Genomic DNA, 23,601 nt, shown 5'->3' with positions numbered 1-23,601 from the left:
CTCTTCTTAGACTGCTTCAGGATGCCCAATTAAACTCTTGGTATTAAGGAGGGCACATGTGGTGATGAGCACTGGGTGTTCTATGTAACTAATGAATCATTGAACACTACATCAAAAACTAATGATGTACTATATGTTGGTTAATTGAACACAATAAAAAAACTTTTAAATTATAGAATGTCCCTATTTGTCACCAATTTAAAAAAAAGAAAGAAAAAATAGAATAGAGTAACTTTTATGACAACAAAGGAATGAAATAGTAAAGAAGGGAGTGATTTTTTGTAATTATTCCCACTTGGGGAAGATTTTAAACGGTCCTGTGGGACACTCTTGTGGAAGTATTTAATAAATTGTACAATGAAGATATGAAACATTGCAGCAAAATTAACAGAGCATGAATCAGAGTGGAGTCAATACAAGGAAAGTTTGGAAAGAGATGATGTCATCTAGGAGACTCTCGTAGAACGTCTAAATTTTGAAAAAGGTCTCCATAATGGAGAATAAGGATTCTAGTGGAAGAAGGAAGAAACTTGTACGATCTTGACTGATGTCCCTGCAAATCAGGCTACGTGTCTCTCTCAGTGTGCTGTCAAAGCCCATAGCACAGTGTATGTTCAGTGCATTGTTATTATACTGTTGAGTGGGCACACAGATACTTGTTTTGGAAAAAATGAAACAACAGCCATCACGAGAACAAGGGATGAGAGCTACAAATGAAGTTCCACATGCAATGTAGTTTCAGAAAAAGTAAGCAGTTCATTAAGTAGCAAAAAAATGCATATCCGTATGTACTTTAACTATATCACATCTATTATTGACTCTTTTAATTCTCAAAACAGTCCTGCAGCATAGACACTAATAGCTTTCTTTTACAGAAGAGAAAAGCAAATCTCTGAAAGGTAATGTGACTTATCTGATGTGTTTCAATTAGAAAGAGGCAGATGAGGATTCGAGCCCAGTTATCCTGATGCCCAGTGTTCTCCTGGCTCAACAGCTGGCCTACGGAGAAGATATAAAATAATGACAGATAGCTAAGGAAGTCAGGATGTGTGTAGGAGACATAACTGGGATTTTGACAAGCAGAGGAGACATTCCAGCCTTGGTAATAGTTGAGCTATAGGGCACAGGTGAGAAACATGGACTCACATAGAAGTTATCAAACTTTATTATTCTTTGTCATTTAAAAACAGTATTTATTATTACTTTAATTATGATAAAGATAATGAATTCCTATCTACCATTTATTGAGCAATTTTATGTGCCTGGCCACGTGTGAAGCCCTACACATGAAGTACCTCATTTAACTTTCATGACTTTAAAGCAGGAAAGAGAAGTGATCCTTCTAGTCTCAGTTCCCAATCTCATCACTGACATTCAATCCATCCAAATGTATCCAATGCCACTACAGAAATGCCACAGAATTCACAAGGAGAGATGATGGTAACATAAATCACAGCTATCACATTCCATTGATGCCTCTGGTTTCCCAGGAGGTCATAGACATTGTTAAATGGTGTGGCATTGGGCCATGGGCTTGAGTAAAAAGCAAAGCAAAAGAAGCATTTCTACTCTAAAATCATGCCCCCCCTCTCCTAAGGAAAGAGATAGCAAGATGGGTGTCCTCTCAGGGTATACAAGGGAAAGAAAACCTTTGGAATCATTTTTAAAGCAAGTGGAATACTGATTTTAAAACCTGACAAATATTGCACAAAACTAAAACCACAGATGAATCTGACTTGGAAATACTGATGCAAAAATTATGAAAAAATACGAGAAGGGGTCAATAGGCTGGTGATGGGTAGTAAGGAGGGCACGTATTGCATGGTGCACTGGGTGTTATACACAACTAATGAATCATTGAGCCTTACATCGGAAACCAGGGATGTACTGTATGGTGACTAACATAATATAATAAAAAATCATTATAAAAAAAAAACAGGGATGTACATATGGTGACTAACGTAATATAATTTAAAAAACGTTAAAAAAAACATTAAAAGAACAATATCTTCACCACATGGGAGTTATTCTAGGAATGCAAGGAATAATACATATTAGGAAAAGTTAATTAAGAAATTACATATTAAGAAAAATAATGGTATCATCCATGCAAATACTTCAAGTATTTAACAATATTCAAAACACGTTTCTCATTAAAAATAATCATTAACTGGGAAATCAATTGATATTTCAGTAACATGATATAATATTACATGTCTCTATTTAAAAGCTAATTTTAGGGATGCCTGGGTGGCTCAGTCAGTTGAGGGTCTGACTCTTGATTTTGGCTCAGGTCATGATCTTGGGGTTGTGAAATTGAGCCCTGCATCAGGGTCTGTGCTGGGCATGGAGCCTGCTTGGGATTCTCTCTCTCTCTCCCTCTCTCTCTCTCCCTCTCCCTCTCTCCCTCTCAAAAAAAAAAAATCTAATTTCATAATGGGGAGAAAAGAGGCATTTATACCAAAGTGATGAGTAAGATGAGGATACTCATTGTTAAAACTTCTATTTAAAATTGTATTGGATGGGATAGGCTGGTGATGGGTATTAAGGAGGGCACGTATTGCATGGTGCACTGGGTGTTATACACAAGTAACAAATCATGGAACTTTACATCAAAAACTAGGGATGTACTGTATGGTGACTAACATAATATAATAAAAAAATATTATTAAAAAAACAAAACAGAAAGGGATAAAGAAGGGGGGTAATCAGAAGGGGGAATGAAGCATGACAGACTATGGACTCTGGGAAACAAACTGAGGGCTTCAGAGGGGAGCGGCGTGGGGGAATGGGATGGACCGGTGATGGGTAGTAAGGAGGGCACGTGTTGCATGGTGCACTGGGTGTTATACGCAACTAATGAATCCTCGAACTTTACATCAGAAACCAGGGATGTACTGTATGGTGACTAACATAATATAATAAAAAAACATTAAAATAAAAAAAACAAAAACAAAAAAAATTAAAATTAAAATAAATTTTAAAAATAAAATTGTATTGGAGATATACCTAATGCAATTAGACAGGACATTCAATTAGAGCCATAAAACTTAGAAAGAGATACAATTATTTCTACAGATGAAAATATTTCTAGTGAACCCCAAAAATTCAACTGCAAAGCAATAAACAACTCAGAAGAATAAATAATATAGAACAAATAAACACATATAAAGAATATTCATATATACAAACAAAACTAACAGAAGATGTGATAAAAGAAAAGAGCCAACTTACAATAACAACCAACAATAACTTAAGCCAAAATAGGTACAATGAATAAAAATGAGTGGTCAGGACATATACAAGGTACACTCTAAAACCCAAATTAAAGCATCAACTCAGGCAGGGGTTAAAAAATATCAATCAGTGTTAAAGCCATTCAATGAATGGTTGATAGAAAACTGAATATTTGTATGATGCCAAATTAACACCACAAAGATTCCTTCCTGTTTACAAGGCGGCAGATGTGACCTTCACAATTGATGAATTGGCTATCATTTCGCAAATCTAGTGGTGAATCTTACCAGCAATCAGTCATGGCACACATTATAATGTGATGTCGTTTAGCCAAAAACATTTCACTTAAATGTAATCAAACTTCTAGCAATAACTTCCAGTCACAGGAATGTAGGAACATACAAACTCCAAGAAAGAAAAATCAGCTACATTGTAAAGACGGGACACTCTACAGCAATCCCTTCTAAGCTTTTATGTACATATGAGTCAGGATAGACACACAAGTCAATGCAGATTTGCATCCAGTGGGTCTGAGGTGAGGCTTGAAGAGTGCATTTCTAACAAGCTCCAGGTAACGCTGGTGCTGCCATCAGTGAATATCACTTTCAGAAAGAAAAAACTGGGGCAATCTTTTAGGTCATTCACTGCTGTAAAAAAATGAATCATTAGGGATGAAAATAAACCTGACTCATAACAACCAGTTTTCATGCAAATTGGTCGGATTCCTATTTAGACAAACCATCTGAAATGAACCTCAGAAGACAAGTAGAGAAACTTGAATATGGATTAGTTGTAGATAATAATAAGAAATTATTACTAATTAGGTTGTGAAAATGCTATTTGGGGTGTGTGGAAGTGGATTTTTTAGAGATGCATGCTGATATTTTGGGATGTACTGTCATGATGTACTTGAAAATATTTCAGTACAAAAGTGTGAATTCAAAAAATAATATGGAGATTCAGTTTTACCAGTCAGAATTACAAATGGATGGTGGTGGTGGTTGCACAGCATAATGAATGTATTTAATACCACTGCAATGTTCACTTAAAACGGTTATGATGGTAAATTTTATGTTTTGAGTATTTTACACAATAACAAATTTTGAAAAAATAAAATAAGATGAAATCAGTGAGGGAGACAAAGCATAAGAGACTCTTAACTATAGGGGGAAAATGAGGGTTGCTGGAGGGGAGGTGCATGAGGGGATGGGGAAACTGTATGATGGGCTTTAAGGAGTGCTCTTGATGTAATGAGCACTGGGTGTTATATGCAATTGATGAAACACTAAACTCTACCTCTGAAACTAATGATACACTATATGTTAACTAATTCAGTTTAAATAAAATAAGATATAAAAAAAGAAAAAAAATTTTTTTAATCTACATAGCATGCAGATATTAACATGGAGACTCCAAAAAATATCATATGTTTTGTAGAGTACAAACTTAAGGTTCTCAAAACATTCAGAGAAAAGATAAAGAGATACAAGAAATGGAACTTATAGGAATAGAGACCCAAGATCCAATCCATGAATTTTAGAAACCCTAACAGAACATAGCAAAATATTAGAGCCTGATGCAAATTTTGCTAAAATGGAAAGAATCTTGCATTTGAAAAATCTAAATGGTTCTCAGAATTCTGCACATTCTACTGAAAAGTAAAAGACCCATACATTTTCACATACAGGAATTTTTAAATTTCAAAGATAAATGTTTATCAAATGATTTAAATATTAATCAACATAGGTAAGAGCTTACTCTCCAGGACACTTTCTAAAGTTCTCAGCCTATATTATTTTATATATTCTTCACATTGCCCTATGAAGTTACATGAGTATCTCCTTTTAAGAATGAGGAAATTGATATTCAGAGAAATCAAGAAAAATAGCTTACCTATTTCACACTAGGCACATTAAGTGGTAGAATCAAGATTAAAGCCCCCTTGGAAAAACAAACATAACTAAAATGTCTATACTACCCAAAGTAATCTATACATTCAATGTAATCCCAGTCAAAATAACATTAGCATTTTTCAGAGAGCTAGAACAAACAATGCTAAAATCTGTATGGAACCAGAAAAGACCCCAAATATCCAAAGGAATGTTGAAAAGAAAACCAAAGTGGGAGGCATCACAATCCCAGACTTCAAGCTGTACTACAAAGCTGTAATCATCAAGACAATATGATACTGACACAAAAATAGACACATAGATCAATGTAACAAAATGAAGAACACAGAAATGGATTACAGCTATATGCCCAACTAATCTTCAACAAAGCAGGAAAGAATATCCAATAGAAAAAAAGACAGTCTCTTCAACAAATGATGTTGGAAAAACTGGACAGCGACATGGAGAAGAATTAAACTGGACTACCTTCTTAACACCATACACAAAAACAAATTCAAAATGGATGAAAAACCTAAATGTGAGACAGGGAACCATCTAAATCCTAGAGGAGAAAATGGGCAGCAACTTCTTTGACCCTGGCCACAGCAACTTCTTACTAGACACCTCTCTGGAGGCAAGGAAAACAAAAGCAAAAATGAACTATTGGGAACTCATCAAGATAAAATGTTTCTGCACAGAGAAGGAAACAGTCAACAAAACTAAAAGGCAACAGACAGAATGGGAGAAGATATTTGCAAATGACATATCAGATAAAGAGGTAGTATCAAAAATCTATAAAGAAATTCTCAAACTGAATACCCAAAAAATAAATAATCCAGTTAAGAAATGGGCAGAAGACATGAACAGACATTTCTCCAAAGAAGACACACAAATGGCTATAACAGACACATGGAAAGATGCTCACCATCATAAGGGAACTACAAATCAAAACCACAACGAGAGATCACCTTACACCTGTCAGAATGGCTAAAATGAACAACTCAGGAAACAACAGATGTTAGCAAGAACATGGAGAAAGGGGAACCCTCTTACACTCTTGGTGAGAATGCTAACTGGTGCAGCCACTCTGGAAAACAATATGGAGCTTCCACAAAAAGTTAAAAACAGAACTACTCTATGACCCAGCAATTGCACTACCAGTATCCAAAGGATACAAACATAGTGATTCAAAGGGGCACATGCACCCCCAATATTTATAACAGCACTATCAACAATAACCAAATTATGGAAAGAGCCCAAATGTCCATTGACTGATGACTGGATAAAGAAGATGTGCTAGAGGGGCGCCTGGGTGGCGCAGTCATTAAGCATCTGCCTTTGGCTCAGGGCGTGATCCCGGCATTCTGGGATTGAGCCCCGCATCAGGCTCCCGTGCTGGGAGCCTGCTTCTTCCTCTCCCACTCCCCCTGCTTGTGTTACCTCTCTCACTGCCTGTCTCTCTGTCAAATAAATAAATAAAGTCTTTAAAAAAAAAATATGTGGTATACATACAATGGAATATTACTCAGCCATCAGAAAGGATGAAATCTTGGCATTTGCAATGACATGGATCTAGAGTGTATTATGCTAAGAGAAATAAGTCAGTCAGAGGAAGACAAATCCCATATGATTTCACTCATATGTGGAATTTAGGAAACTAAACAGAAGAACATAGGGGAAGGAAAAGAAAAATAAAATAAGATAAAAACAGAGGGAGGCAAACCATAAGAGACTCTTAACCATAAAGAACAAACTGAGGGTTGTTGGAAGAAAGGGGGGGGGATGGGGTAACTGGATGATGGGCATTAAGGAGGGCACTTTTGTGATGAACACTGTGTGTTATATGTAACTAATGAACCACTAAATTCTTTTCCTGAAACCAATACTACACTATGTGTTAACTAATTTGAATTTAAATAAAAACTTGGAAGAAAAAAAAAGACTAAAGCCCTCTTTTCTCAAACTCCAAAACCTCATATCATGTCATCCACCAACCACATCAATCTGATTCCCCCTTCTAACCTCCTGGGTGAGTGCAAACCTTTCTAACCCTTCATAGAGAAGCTCTGCCATGAGGAAGAACAGATCCCATTACCAGTACTTACAGTAAGACATTCATTCATTCAACCAATATTACTATGAACTAAGTGCCAGGAATGATGTAAGTATCTGGGGAAACAAAGATTATTTATAAAAAGAAGGCTGGTTATAAGAGATGTAAGTAAAAATGGATTTTCTTCATTCTAGCAACAACAGGCTAGAAGTAGAAGTAGAAAAAACAAGCAGCAACAGCAACAACAACAAAACTATAACATACTTAATACATGCAATGAGTAAAGCATAAAACCAGTATGAAAAAAACATCAAGTTTTTATTCAAGAAAATCAATCAAGACATGAAAATGTGAAGACTTACCAAGTTCTTAGCTGGGAAAAAATTATTTCATAAACATTCTATCCCTCCACAAATCAAAAATAAATACAATGCAATATATTTACTTACTAAAAGTCTCAATTTTAAGTCTCAGCTCAAATGTCTTCTCCTCAAAGAATTTTATCTTAACTTCTCTATTTGAAGAAGCCGTTACTCACTATAATAGTGTCATCCTGGTTAACCTCATGGCATTCTTTGCATGTTAAGATTATCTTGTTTATTTATTTATTCATTGTCATTTTTCTTCCATGGAAGTATATTTTCTAACCTTTCACCATTACATCTTTGTTGCTTCAAAGGGTAGTAGAAGCAGACTGAAAATTCAATATACATTTATAATCTCTTATATAGAGTAAAAATAGGATGGCAATTAGGAGTCGTTTGAAGATGTATTTAATTCAGTTTTGTTGGTCGGGGCAGCTTAAATTTCATGTTATATCTGAGCTGAAGCAAGAGAAAGCACGGTATCTTCAGGGCACTGAGAGTGGCTCAGAGTGGCTAGAGAGTACAACAGGAATGGTAAGGGGATGTCTGCATTAAGAGAAGGAAGAGAAAAGCATGCATCATTATAATCATGTTTGAAGAACATTTAGTAGCACAGGAAAATGTATACAATATCATATTCAATGAAAGATGTTTTTAGAACTTGTGTGAGGGCGGCCGCCTGGGCAGCTCAGTCAGTTAAGCATCTACTTCAGCTCAGGTTGCTATCTCAGGGTCCTGGGATCGAGCCCCACATAGAGCTCCCCACTCAGTGGGGAGTCTGCTGGTCCCACTCCCTTTCTCTCTGCCCCTCCCACTGCTCGTGCTCTATCTCCCTCTCAAATAAATAAAAAGACCTTTAAAAAAAAAGGCTTGTGTGAGGGAAGATGGTGGAGTTGGATGCACCAGGAATTTGACTCCCCAGGTAAACAAAAATTGCCCTGGAAGAATCTGTCTGGTGTTCACTATTTGGGAACTCTGCAATCTGTGGAAGGCTGCAAATTCCAGGAGAAGATTTAGATAATAAATTATGGTCAATCTCAGATCTTGGCTCTCAGCAGCTACCTATCCCTTACCTTCAACAATATGTGCATGACAAACAGCTGTGCATGAATTCCTGGAGCAGTTTACACAAAGCTTGTAGAAGACGGCATAGGAAAAAAGACCCTGTCCTCAAGATATTGGGGATCTGTGCTCTGACAGCTGATTGTAGCTTCTGATCACAGAGATGCAAAGAAACAGGTATCATTGTTAACATGCCCCCCCCCAATGTTGCTAGACCCTTCCCGTCTGATGGATGTGATTCCAGGGGATTTAAAGAGCTGGCACCCTTTTTTCTCCCCTTCAGTTTTTGGTTTTACCCTTTCAGGAGGCAGACAATAAAGACTAGGACACTCAAAAACTGCTTTATATACAGAAGAAATTAGAAAATGACTGTGCATGTTGAAGGCAAGTTTCTGAAAAAACATAAGAAAACGTCAGGCTGATCCTTGGTGAAGAGACAGCCTTAACAACAAAAAAATAAAAACAACAAACAAAAACAATTATAAGAGGCATCAAACCCTGGAGAAGGGGAACAATCCAATTTATAGAGTTACTACATTACTAGATTCGAATAGTCCAATGTAGAACCAAAAAATAAAAAATAAAAAGCATACAAGAAACAGAAAAAGCATAGCTCATTCAAAAGAAAAAAAAGTTGAACAGAAGCTGTCTCTGTAAAAGACGTGGCATATATATTAGAAAAAGACTTTAAAACAATGATCTCAAAAATGATCAAAGAATATAGGGAAAGTATGGATATAGTCAAGACAATGGCATATAAATAGTGGAAATATAAATAAAGAGATAGAAAACCTGAAAAAAAATACAAAATTTCTGGAGTTGGAAAAGTACAATAACTGAAACTAAAAACTCACTAGAAGGATACTAAGCAGGCAGAAGAAAGATTTAAGCAGGCAGAAGAAAGACTCAGTGAAGTTAAAGACAGGACAATGGAAATTATTGAAGCTGAGGGACAGAAGGAAAAAAGATTGAAAAACAGCAAGCACAGCCTAAGGAACCTATGGAACAGTAACAGGTGAACCCACATTCACATTGTGGGAGTCCCAGAAAAAGAAAAGAAAGGTAAAGGGCAAAAAGGATATTGAAGAAATAATGGCAGAAAACTTCCCAAATTGGATGAAATCCAATGATGAATATAAACATCCAAGAATTTCAATGAAATTTAAGTAAGATGAACTCAAAGAGAACCATAGGGAGACACTTTGAATCAAACTTTCAAAAGACAAAAGTGAATCTCACAAGCAACAAGAGAAAAGCAAATCATCATATGCAAGAGATCTGTAATAACATTATCAGTATATCACTCATCAAAAACTTTGGAGGCGGGACATCTGGGTGGCTCAGTCGGCTAAGTGTCTGCCTTCAGCTTGGGTCATGATCCCAGGCTCCTGGGATCAAGTCCCGCAATGGGCCCTTACTCAGTGGGGAGCTGGCTTTTCCCTCTGTCTTCTCTGCCTGCTGCTCCCCCTGTTTGTGCTCTCTCTCTCTCTGACAAATAAATAAAATCTTTTTTAAAAAAAACTTTGGAGGTCAGGAGACAGTGGGCCTATACATTCAAAGTACTCAAAGAAAGTAGCTGCAACCAAGAATCCAATATCCAGCAAAACTATCCTTCAAAAGTGACAGAGAAAACAAGATATACCCAGAAAAATTAAAGCTGAGAACGTTTGTGACCACAGACCTGCCCCGCAAGTAACATGTAAGGAGTTCTGCAAGGTGAAATAAAAGTACAATACCTCTAAGCTGGATGGAGAAATAAAGATCTCAATGAAAGTAAATATATGGGCGATTATAAAAGCTAGTATTATTGTAAGAATGGCTTGTAACTACATTTTTTGTTTTGTATGTAATTTAAAGGACTAATGTATTTAAATAAAAAATAATATTTAAAAGCTGGTATTACTGTAACTCTGGTTTGTAACTCCAAATCTTGTATCCTACATAATTTAGGAGACTAATGTATTCAAAAAATATATCAGTTTATGTTCTTGGGCACACAATGTACAAAGATGTAATTCTGTGACATTAAGAACTGAAAAAGACTGGAGACACAGTTGTAAAAGAGCAGAGTTCTTTATTATTGAAGCTGCCATAAATTCAAATGAGAATGCTATAACGTTAGGATACTAAACATGATCCCCATGATAACCACAAAGAAAGTAGCTATAAAGGGGTGCCTGGGTAGCTCAGACAGTTAAGCATCTGGCTCTTGGTTTCAACTCAGGTCATGATCTCATAGGTCATGAGATTGAGCCCTTTGTCAGGTTCCACACACAGCAGGGAGTCTCCTTGATGATTCCCTACCTCTGACCCTTCCCCCATCCTATCTTTTTCTCTCTCTCAAATAAATAACTAAATCTTAAAAAAAAAGAAAAAAGTAGCTATAGAATATACACAAAGACAGGAGGGAAAACATGGTGTAGGAGTAGAGTTCCCCTTTTTTCAGCTGGTCCCCTGAGTCGAGGTGAATATCTACCAGACCATCCTGAAAACGCACTGAATCATCCTGAAAACGCAGGAAAATACATCTGGATCTCTACAAATGAACATCTCCAGTGCTGAGTTTTGAGGTACAAAGTGGGGAGCCATGAATCCACGCACAGATATCGGAAGATAAACGGAAGGGGGAGGGAGCCGCTGTGCTCAGGTCCCAGGAAGCAGTAGCCACCTGCACTGGGGAGCGGGCGGACTTGAAGACTGGAACCCGTGAGAGAGCTGAGATCGTGAGCCAGGGAACGCACGACACCAGCCTGAAAACGAGCTCCGGAGTGCTCACTGGAACGGGACTGATACGGGGAGCTCAGGAGCGCGCGCGCAACCAGACTGAAAACCGGAGCTCCGGAGCGCATGTGAACAATACTGAAATAGGGAGCTCGGGAGTGCGCGCCAGAACCGGGGAGGTTGGCGATTTTAGAAGCACAAAGGACAGAGACGCGCCAGCCCTGGAAGTGAGGGCTGGGATGCCGGCTGTGGGGCACAAAACCCTGGATGCTGCAGGGTTTTTGGCAGCACCGACAGAAACAGAGTTAAAGTGGCCAAGAGAACTCAGTGGAGAATGGTCTGTGATCTCTCTATTCTGAGACAGAGGCTGGGATTCAGCCACTGCTGCTCTGAATCTCAGAAGAACCACAGAAAACCACCAGGGAAAGGCGCCAGAGAACAAAAGCCTGGAAATACCAGCTCACAGTGTGCCCATCCCCATCCCCCCTCGCAGGGACGCGGAGACTCTACCCAAACAGGGTTGCCTAAGTATCAGTGCGGCAGGCCCCTCCCCCAGAAAGCAGGCTGAAAAATCAAGAAGCCCACATCCCTAAGGTTCCTATAAAACAAGTGCACAGTGCCCGGGTCCTGGTCAATAATTTGGGCTCTGGACAACCCCGCAACCTCTCCTCATCAGAATGACAAGAAGGAGAAATCCCCCCCAGAAAAGAAAAGATAATGAGCCTGTGGCTTCTGCCACAGAACTGATGGATCTGGATATAACCAAATCATCAGAAGTGGAGTTCAGAGTAACAATGGTGAAGATGATGTATAGACTTGAAATAAAATATTAACAAAAATATTAATGAGAATATAGAATCTCTAAGGGCGGAAATGAGAGCAAATCTGGCAGAAATTAAAAATGCTATGAATCAAATGCAATCGAAACTAGATGATCTGATGGCCAGGGTAAATGAGGCAAAAGAACGAATTAGTGAATCAGAGGATGGGATGGTAGAAGAGAAAGCAAAACAGAAACTTAGCTCAAAAAAATCCAATCTCAAGAATGTAGATTACGGGAGATTACTGACTCAGTGAAACGTTCCAATGTCAGAATAATTGGCATCCCTGAGGGGGTGGAGAAAGAGAGAGGTCTAGAAGAGATATTAGAACAAATTGTAGCTGAAAAATTCTCTTATCTAGCAAAGGAAACAAGCATTCATGTCCAAGAGGCAGAGAGGACCCCTCCCAAGATCAACAATGACAAACCTACACCACGTCATGTCCTAGTGCAATTCAGAAATATTAGATCCAAGGATACAGTCTTGAAAGCAGCCAGGGTAAAGAAATTTCTCACGTACAGAGGCAAAAATATCAGAATAACGTCGGACATGTCTACACAGATCTGGAATGAGAGGAAGGGTTGGCACGATATTTTTAAAGCTCTATCTGAGAAAGCATTCAGCCAAGGATCCTTTATCCAGCAGGGCTGTCATTCATAATTGATGGACAGATAAGGACCTTCAGGATCGGCAAAAACTGACCAAATTCATAACTACAAAACCAGCCCTACAGGAGATATTAAGGGGGGTTCTATAAAAGTAAAAAGGGCCCAAGAGTGATACAGAACAGAAATTTACAATCTATAGAAACAAAGACTCTACAGGCAACATGACATCATTAAAATCATATCTCTCAATAATCACTCTCAATGTGAATGGCCCAAAAAACTCCAGAGGGTAGCACAATGGATAAAAAGACATGACCCATCCATTTTCTGCCTACAAGAGATTCATCTTGAACCTAAAGATGCATCCAGACTGAAAGGAAAGAGACGGAAAGCCATTTTTCATGCCAATGGACCTCAAAAAAAGCTGGAGACCTCAACACCCCATTATCAGCAACAGACAGATCACCTAAGCAGAAAATCAACAAAGAAACAAGAGCTTTCAATGACATACTGGACCAGATGGACCTCATAGATATATACAGAACACTATACCCCAGAACAACAGAATACACATTCTTTTCGAATGCACATGGAACGTTCACCAGAATAGACCATATACTGGGTCACAAAGCAGGTCTCAACTGATACCTAAAGACTGAAATTATTCCCTGTATGTTCTCAGACCACAATGCTTTGAAATTGGAACTCAATCACAAGGAAAAATTTGGAAGAAACTCAAACACTTGGAAACTAAGAACCATCTTGCTCAAGAATGATTGGGTAAACCAGGAAATTAAAAATCAATTTAAACAATTTATGGAGACCAATAAGAATGAAAACACAACGGTCCAAAACCTTTGGGACACTGCAAATGCAGTCCTAAGGGGAAAATACATAGCCATCCAAGCCTTACTTAAAAGAATAGAAAAATCTAAAATGCAGTTTCTATATTCTCACCTCAAGCACCTGGAGCTGGAACAGAAGAAAAGGCCTAACCCATGCATGAGAAAGCAGTTGATCAACATTAGAGCAGAGATCAATGAATTAGAAACCAGGAGCACAGTAGAGCAGATCAACAGAACTAGAAGCTGATTCTTTGAAAGAATAAATAAGATTGATCAGGCACTAGCAAGACTTATTCACAAGAATAGAGAAAGGACCCAAATTAATAAAATTATGAATGAAAGGGGAGAGGTCATATCCAACAACAATGAAATAGGAAGTATCATTAGAAACTTTTATCAACAGCTTTATGCCAATAAATTAAACAACCTGGAACAAATGGATGCCTTCCTGGAAATCTATAAACTACCAAGAATGAAAAAGGAAGAAATGGATTATTGAAACAGACCAATTAATTATGAAGAGATTGAATGAAAAACCTCCCAAAAAAACAAGAGTCCAGGGCCTGATGGATTCCCCGGGAAATTCCACCAAATTAGGGAATCCATTACATTTACAATAGCACCAAAAATCATATGTTATCTCGGAATTAACTTAACCAGAGACATAAAGGATCTATATTCTAGAAACTGCAAAAACTTTTGAAAAACATTGAGGAAGACACAAAAAGATGGAAAAATATTCCATGCTCATACATCAGAAGAATTAACATAGTTAAAATGTCAATGCTACTCAGAGCAATCTACACCTTTAATGCTATCCCGATCAAAATACCAGTAACATTTTTCAAAGAACTGGAACAAACAGCCCTTAAATTTTTGTGGAACCAGAAAAGGCCCCAATTCACCAGGGAACTGTTGAAAAGGAAAAACAAAGCTGGCGGCATCACAATGCCAGGTTTCAAGCTGTACTACAAAGCTGTGATCACAAAGACAGCATGGTACTGGCACAAAAACAGACACATAGACCAATGGAACAGAATAGAGAAGCCAGAAATGGACCCTCGGCTCTTTGGGCAACTAATCTTTGACAAAGCAGGAAAAAACATCTGGTGGGAAAAAGTCTCTTCAATAAATGGTGCTGGGAAAATTGGACAGCTACATGCAAAAGAATGAAACTTGACCACTATCTCACACCATACACAAAAATAAACTCCATATGGATGAAAGACCTCAATGTGAGACCGGAATCCATCAAAATTCTAGAGGAATAGGCAGGAACCTCTTTGACATCGGCCAAAGCAACCTTTTTCATGACACATTTCCAAAGGCAAGAGAAACAAAAGATAAAATGAACTTATGGGACTTCATCAAGATAAAAAGCCTCTGCACAGCCAAGGAAACAGTCAAAAAAACTAAGAGGAAGCCCACAGAATGGGAGAATATATTTGCAAATGACACTACAGATAAAAGACTGGTATCCAAGATCTACAAAGAACTTCTCAAACTCAATACACGAGAAACAAATAATCAAATCAAAAAATGGGCAGAAGATATGAACAGATACTTTTCCAATGATAACATAAAAATGGCTAACAGACACATGAAAAAATGTTCAAAATCATTAGCCATCAGGGAAATCCAAATCAAAACCACACTGAGATACCACCTTACACCAGTTAGAATGGCAAAAATAGACAAGGCAAGAAACAACAATTGTTGGAGAGGATGTGGAGAAAGGGGATCCATCCTACATTGTTGGTGCAGCCACTCTGGAAAACAGTGTGGAGGTCCCTTAAAAAGTTAAAAATTGAGCTACCCTATGATCCAGCCATTGCACTACTGGGTGTTTACCCCAAAGATACAGACGTAGTGAAGAGAAGGGCCATATGCACCCCAATGTTCATAGCAGCATTGTCCACAATAGCTAAATCGTGGAAGGAGCCAAGATGCCCTTCAACAGACTACTGGATTAAGAAGTTGTGGTCCATATATACATGGAATATTACTGAGCTATCAGAAAGAACAAGTTCTCAACATTTGCTGCAACATGGAAGGCACTGGAGGAGATAATGCTAAGTGAAATAAGTCAAGCAGAGAATGACAATTATCATATGATTTCTCTCATCTATGGAACATAAGAACTAGGAAGATCGTTGGGGAAGAAAGGGATAAAGAAAGGGGGGGGTAGTCAGAAGGGGGAATGAAATATGAGAGACTATGGACTATGAGAAACAAACTGAGGGCCTCAGAGGGGATGGGTGTGGGGGAGTGGGATAGACCGGTGATGGGTAGTAAGGAGGGCACGTATTGCATGGTGCACTGGGTATTATACCCAAGTAATGAATCATCGAACTTTACATCGGAAACCGGGGATGTACTGTATGATGACTAACATAATATACCAAAAAAAATTTAAAAAAATAAAAAATAAAAATAAATATGAAAATAAAAAGAGTATTATAAACAATTACATGCACAATTCCTAGAAACACACAACCTGCCAAGATTAAATCATGAAGAAACAATCCGAATAGACCTATATAACTAGTAAGGCGATTACATCGGTAATCAAAATTTGCCCGACAAAGAAAATCCCTGACCTGAGAGCTTCACTGGTGAATTTTTACAAACATTTAAAGAAAACAAATATATGGTTTGCCAGTGTTTTGGATATTAACCCCTTACCAAATATATGGTTTGCAACATATATACATTACTGTTTCCTTTGGTTGATTCTTTCTTTTGCTCAATTGTACCGCAGCCTTCACAGCACCCAAGGAGACATTCCAAGTTGTGCTGAAGCAGAGGATGGGGGCCCATAATCCAGCAAAGTGGCTACAAGAGGTCAGCTCAGAACTTGGACCCTGCAGACACATTCTCTGGGAGACCCTCTTGCCCACCCTTCCTTCTAGAAAAGAACTCTGGGAAAGATTACTCTTGAGAATCATTGTCTCCTCAGGGCACAGCTGTAGGAGTGTGTAATGAGTCTCAACAATTATTCTGACTATGGCCAGAATGAGACCTGAGGGAGTCATGTTTCAAGAGATGTTACAACCTGGTAAATAACTCCTAATTTTCTCTATTCTATGACCACCTTGCTTCCTGAGGAGGAAGCTAGAGTCCTCATCTTCATGCCCCATCTAGAACAGTCACCCCTTCTCCATGATTACGAAACTCAAGGCTCTTCTTTCCAAACCATCCCAGTCCTAGCTCCTTCACCTCAGGTACAGAGGATCACAGACCTGCTCTCCAGGCCTACTCATGGCCCTTTCTGCAGCATGCCTGCCCCCCGCCACCCAGGAGGAATGTTAACAAGTGCTACAGCAGCTGGCTGTGAACTTCCCATTTGTGGAAGAGGAGTGAAGGCCACAGGACCAAAACCCTTTTTGACAGCATCTGAGCTGACTCCTAGGTAGGAGCTGTGAATGTTGGAGAAGTGAGTCATTATCTGGTGACAAATCAGGGATAGATAGCCAGCAACTGCACTACCTGCATTATTTCCTTTGACCCTCACCAAACCTCCAAAAGGTAAGTAGAATTATTGTTGTCATTTTATCAGGCAAAAAAAAAATGGTGAATTGAATTGCCTAAAGTCACATGGAGTTGTAGTAGCAACATTAGGACTCAACCTTGGCTCTGGAACCCACGTTCTCAAGGTCAGCATCAACTATGGCTTACAACTCTTCTTCTGGTTTTCTTCTTCTTTCTCATACCTCGGTATTCCCATTTCTTTCCTGTAGGTTTAGCTACATGTGTTTTCTTTTTTTCTTTTTTTTAGTTTTAAATGTTATCTAGAATTTCTATGTGCTTTAATTGGAGGGACTTGTCAACATTAGCTTAATCCTCCATGTTTCCAAAAGCCCACCTCTGAAACATTACAGACCACATGAACCATTCATAGTCTCTTAGCCCTTTAGCTTTCTTGAACCCTCTGAACCCTTACATGTGTGAAAATAGGGAAAGGCATTTCAAAAGAGAAAACCAAATTCCTTTAGGTACAGAGATTCTTTTTAAAGTACCTCATATTTGGAGAAAATATAATGCAAACTGTAACCCTGTGCCCAGTGTATGATTCACACAGGCACTATAGGAGACACTGGGAATTAGTGGTTGAATAAATATAGATTGAATTAATTATTGAGTAGAGTGCTCCTTAGAAAAATTAGTGAATTACTTAGGATGTCCTGAACTACAATAAGAAATAGATCACAAAATGTATAATGGTTTAAACAGAATAAAGTCTATTTCTCTCCTACGGAAGAGTCCTGGTGGGTATCCTTGCTGATGCATGGCTCCACTGGAGGTGGAGAACTAGGAACACAGGCTCGTTCTCCCATGTGACTCCACCAACCCCTTCAGCCTCCTGGCCATTTCCATCTAGTGGGAGGAAGCGCAGGACTGGAACACATGGGTTAGGATGGATAGGCCAAAACTCAGTCACATGAACACACCTCAGTGCAAGGGAACCTGGAAAATGTAATTTAATCGTGTGTCCAGGAAGAAGAGAACAACAGGGCTTTGGATCACAGCTAGCAGTCTCTGCAATCATTAGTATGCCTCAGAATTCAAGTGAATCAAGGAGGAGAGAATCTGTATGCAAGCAGTTACGGGAGCATTACAATACTTCAGGCAGAAAATGATGATGATCTAAGCTGGGGCTCCAAAATCATAAGCAGAAAATCTGAATTATGTAAGAATTATTTTAAATGAACAATCAACAAGATCAGATGTAGAAGTGAGGGATACACTGGCTGAGTGTGCTTCTGAACCTCTCACATGTGGGGAGCCCAGAATATAAACCTGATTTAACCCAAAAAAATATTGAGTGCACACAATTTTCCACAATAGTCTCTCTGGGGTTATTAAAATAAACAAAGTATGGTTTTTCCTTTTCAAATAAGCTTGCAAACTTCTTAGCTTGGAGTGCAGAGTATAGTGTTTGGACAGACATGTTGGCAAGATGCTGCATGTAGAAATAGGGGAAAGAGAGATCAAGCTTCTGTATATATATCTATATCTGTATATAGCCCAAGAGTTCACTAAGCACTAGTTGAAATGACTAGGGAGTTGGATGACTCAACAAAAGAAATAATAAAGGAAAGGAAGAGAAAAGCTGTGTGATTATCGATATTGGAGAGTTCTCCAAAGACATACACCCCATCAAAGCAGGTGGTGAAATTCTTCTTAGAAAAGGAGACATTTGGGGAGAAAATTCACTAGGCTTGTTTTTGCTGGGACATAAATCCAGTGATCCTGGTGACTTACAATCATCCAATGTCAGTGTAGACACCTGCTACTTCCTGGGCTCTGGGATCACTATTAGCTGGTCATTGGAACAATTCTGAAGTTCATGGCTTGTCCTTGTAATCACACATCCTTTGCACCGGTGTATTTTGCCAAAGATTCCAAAATGCTGCCCTTTCCTTGTCAAGTGCAATAAAATTAGAATGTGACGTTTGGCTTTTCCATTATATTGTAAAGTCTCTGAGAACACAATGTCTTACATGTTGAATAAGTGGATTAAAAATTGTATTTTGCACACATTTTTCCATAAGCCTAGCAAAGTATCTAGCACATACAATATAAAAAGTATGTGTTAATTTATTAAATCCTAGGTGTTTGAGGGATGGTTCTGGGATGGAGGAGGATAGACATCTTTGATTCATAGATTGCTCACTTCTTAGACATGAGTGTGAAGGGCTAATTGTTGATCAGCCCCACTGATCAACAAGGATAATTGCCCAAAATGTTGGCTATCTCTGGATTCTGTAAATGCTTCATAGAGATTGCTGGTCACTTGAACCAAAACTGATGGATAAGGAAGATCATTACAGTAACTTCACTAATATTTCTGGATTCCTCTCCCCCTTTCTTAACAAAGGAGCCATGAGGGAAGACAACCAATCCTCTACCCTGGAGTTCATCCTCCTGGGAGTTACTGGTCAGCAGGACCAGGAAGACATCTTCTTCGTCCTCTTCCTGTTCATTTACCCCATCACATTGATTGGAAACCTGCTCATCATCTTGGCCATTCACTCTGACATTCGCCTTCACAACCCCATGTATTTTTTCCTTGCCAATCTCTCCTTTGTTGACATCTTCTTCTCCTCTGTAACCATCCCTAAAATGCTGGCCAACCATGTTTTAGGCTGCAAAGCCATCTCCTTTGGGGGATGCCTAACACAGTTGTATTTTATGATTGCCTTGGGTAACACAGATAGCTATATGCTGGCTGCAATGGCATATGACCGTGCTGTGGCCATCAGCCGCCCACTTCATTACACAACAATTATAAGGCCACGGACTTGTGTCCTCCTAGTTGTTGGGTCCTGGGTGGTTGGAAATGCCAACGCCCTCCCTCACACTCTGCTCACAGCTGGTCTGTCTTTCTGTGGCAACAAGGAAGTAGCCAACTTCTACTGTGACACTATCCCTTTACTCAAACTCTCCTGTTCTGATATCCATTTTAATGTGAAGGTGATGTACCTAGGGGCTGGTATTTTCTCTGTGCCATTACTATGCATCATCATCTCCTATATTCATGTCTTTTCCACAGTCTTACGGGTTCCATCCACCAAGGGTGTGCTCAAAGCCTTCTCCACCTGTGGTTCCCACCTCACGGTTGTTTCTCTGTATTATGGCACAGTCATGGGCATGTATTTCCGCCCTCTGTCTAGTTACAGCCTGAAGGATGCAGTGATAACTGTGATGTACATGGCAGTGACCCCAATGTTAAATCCTTTCATCTACAGTCTGAGAAACCGAGACATGAAGGCTGCCCTGGGGAAACTCTTCAGCAAGAGACTCTCCTCAGAACCAATGTGAGGTCATATTGGAGAGTCGATTGGAGTCACCAATTAGGATGCACTTGAATATCCAGCTCCAATGTTCTCCTCCACCAAGAAACCAACTTTGTTCTTCCTAGCTAGTAATTCCTCTTCTATGAAATCTTATGATACCTCTTATGAAATTATCATTTTGTACACATTATTGTACTTTTGGCAGCACAGGAATATTGGCTTCATGTCCCAGATAAGCTACTGATAATCAGAATAAAATTCAGAAGGTCTGAAGCTCTGCTTCTACATGAACATATTAGGAATAATATCTGTCCCACTATGGTCACAAGGTGTGAGGATCACAAGAGCCCATGATTTAAAGGCTATAAATCACTATTCAAATGTTAATTGTTTTACTATTATGCTAATTACCCCTACTATGCTTACAAGCCTCTGAGGGCAAGAACTGTCTTAAAACATCACTGTACCTCTCGAAGTCTTGTCCATAAAAAGTGTTCCCAATGATTCTCAGTGGAAAGTGAGTTGCACAAATAAAAATATCACTCTCTGAATTTTAATCTGACAAAGACAGATATAATCAGACTAGATTTTATTTACCCATCCAGCCGAATCTTTAAAGGAAATGACCTGGGTAGATATTTTTGTTCTTATGCATTGTTGCTTAAACTAGACTGTTTCAAAAGAGCATAAGATTCTCCCTAGAATTTAATAAAATGATATGCACCAATGGAACTATTGCATCTTAGCATAAAAAATATTCTGATTTAATAATAGCATGAAATAAAGTTATTATTACAAAATTATTCATCACTATTAATAACTCGGGGTGCCAAATGAAGAAAAAAGAGGAATATTGAAAATGATGTGCTCTTGTTACACCAGTATGGCCCAGGGAAGATGAGACTTTGATTCTGGATGATCAGCCCTGACATGCAGGTGATATTTCCTAAACAGAGATAGTTAATCCAGCAGGTCACTAAATACCCATCAAGGAACCCCACAACCTATGATTTGATTCAGTTCATGAGGAAATTATAAAACTCTCTCAAAATATTATAATACATAAGTGATTGTCCCTAAATATCATATTTCCAACCAGGGTTACATGTGCAACAGGTGAATTGAGGGTATCTTAGAACAGTGTGCAAGCTGTTTTATTATCTACCATTTTTAACTGCCAGTGAAAATATAAAATTATTATTTTCTGTAGATAATTCACATTGTCAGCTAGCTGTCCATGAGGAAAGAATTTGGATGTTGGAAGATGACATTATTCACCATTTAATGCTTTCAGCGTCTCTAAGTCACCAAGGATGAGAACTATGCCAATTATCTTCTTTTCAGCCTAAAAGGATTTGATTACAAATGCATGTGAATCTGTGTCAATGACTGACCAAAACGGAGGGAATGGAGGTATTTCACGTAGCGAATTTTCAAAGTTGGCCAATGAAAATGTTCTATAAATGTATTGCCTGTCTCTCCCCCGTGAGAGTATGAAGATTTGGGATCTGTTTTGTTCACTGTTGTATATTCAGTACTTAGACAGTGCTGACATATAGTAATTATTTAATAAATTTGTATGAAATGAATAAATGAATCCTGCAATAGTATGTTTATTTTTTTTAATGATTTTTTATTATATTATGTTAGTCACTATACAGTACATCCCCGGTTTCCGATGTAAGGCTCGATGATTCATTAGTTGTGTATAACACCCAGTGCACCATGCAATACGTGCCCTCCTTACTACCCATCACTGGTCTATCCCTTTCCCCCACACCCCTCCACTCTGAGGCCCTCAATTTGTTTCTCATAGTCCATAGTCTCTCATGTTTCATTCCCCCTTCTGATTACCCCCCCCTTTATTTATCCCTTTCTTCCCCTACCGATCTTCCTATTTCTTATGTTCCATAGATGAGAGAAATCATACGATAGTTGCCTTTCTCTGCTTGACTTATTTCACTTAGCATTATCTCCTCCAGTGCCGTCCATGTTGTAGCAAATGTTGAGAACTCGTTCTTTCTGATAGCTGAGTAATATTCCATTGTATATATGGACCACAACTTCTTAATCCAGTCATCTGTTGAAGGGCATCTTGCTCCTTCCACGATTTAGCTATTGTGGACATTGCTGCTATGAACATTGGGGTGCATATGGCCCTTCTCTTCACTACGTCTGTATCTTTGGGGTAAACACCCAGTAGTGCAATGGCTGCATCATAGGGTAGCTCAATTTTTAACTTTTTAAGGGACCTCCACACTGTTTTCCAGAGTGGCTGTACCAATTGCATTCCCACCAACAATGTAGGAGGGATCCCCTTTCTCCACATCCTCTCCAACAATTGTTGTTTCTTGCCTTGTCTATTTTTGTCATTCTAACTGGCGTAAGGTCGTATCTCAGTGTGGTTTTGATTTGAATTTCCTTGATGGCTAATGATTATGAACATTTTTTCATGTGTCTGTTAGCCATTTGTATGTCTTCATTGGAAAATTGTCTTTTCATATCTTCTGACCATTTTTTGATTTGTTTATTTGTTTCTCGTGTATTGAGTTTGAGAAGTTCTTTGTAGATCTTGGATACCAGTCCTTTATCTGTAGTGTCATTTGCAAATATATTCTCCCATTCCGTGGGCTGCTTCTTAGGTTTTCTGACTGTTTCCTTGGCTGTGCAGAAACTTTTAATCTTGATGAAGTCCCATAAATTCATTTTATCTTTTGTTTCTCTTGCCTTTGGGGATGTATCATGAAAAACATTGCTTTGGCCGATGTCGTAGAGGTTGCTGCCTATGTTCTCCTCTAGAATTTTGATGGATTCCTGTCTCACATCGAGGTCTTTCATCCACTTGGAGTTTATTTTTGTGTATGGTGTGAGATAGTGGTCAAGCTTCATTCTTTTGTATGTAGCTGTCCAATTTTCCCAGCATCATTTATTGAAGAGACTGTCTTTTTCCCACCGGATGTTTTTTCCTGCTTTATCAAATATTAGTTGCCCAAAGAGCCGAGGGTCCATTTCTGGGTTCTCTATTCTGTTGCATTGGTCTATGTGTCTGTTTTTGTGCCAGTACCATGCTGTCTTTGTGATCACAGCTTTGTAGTACAGCTCGAAATCCGGCATTGTGATGCCCCCAGCTTTGTTTTTCCTTTTCAACAGTTCCTTGGAGATTCGGGGCCTTTTCTGTTTCCATACAAATGTAAGGACTA

General features: G+C 38.7%; 1 protein-coding gene across 1 annotated transcript; it reads left to right on the top strand.

The window, feature by feature from the left end:
* The first annotated feature begins 19,487 nt into the window (after positions 1 to 19,487).
* LOC125281036 (olfactory receptor 1A1-like) lies at positions 19,488 to 20,426 on the top strand. The gene has a single exon (XM_048212399.1). The coding sequence runs from the start codon at positions 19,488 to 19,490 to the stop codon at positions 20,424 to 20,426; it is 939 nt and encodes a 312-aa protein (XP_048068356.1).
* Positions 20,427 to 23,601: the final 3,175 nt, after the last annotated feature.

Source organism: Ursus arctos, unplaced genomic scaffold, assembly GCF_023065955.2.
Source record: "Ursus arctos isolate Adak ecotype North America unplaced genomic scaffold, UrsArc2.0 scaffold_24, whole genome shotgun sequence".
In the NCBI taxonomy this organism is placed as follows: Eukaryota; Metazoa; Chordata; class Mammalia; order Carnivora; family Ursidae; genus Ursus; species Ursus arctos.
The sequence above is the reverse complement of the archived record's forward strand: the minus strand, read 5'-3'. Positions and strand labels throughout refer to the sequence as shown.

Bases quoted from the DNA above. Each gene is read 5' to 3' on its own strand.
- LOC125281036 (XM_048212399.1), top strand. From the start codon at position 19,488: ATGAGGGAAGACAACCAATCCTCTACCCTGGAGTTCATCCTCCTGGGA.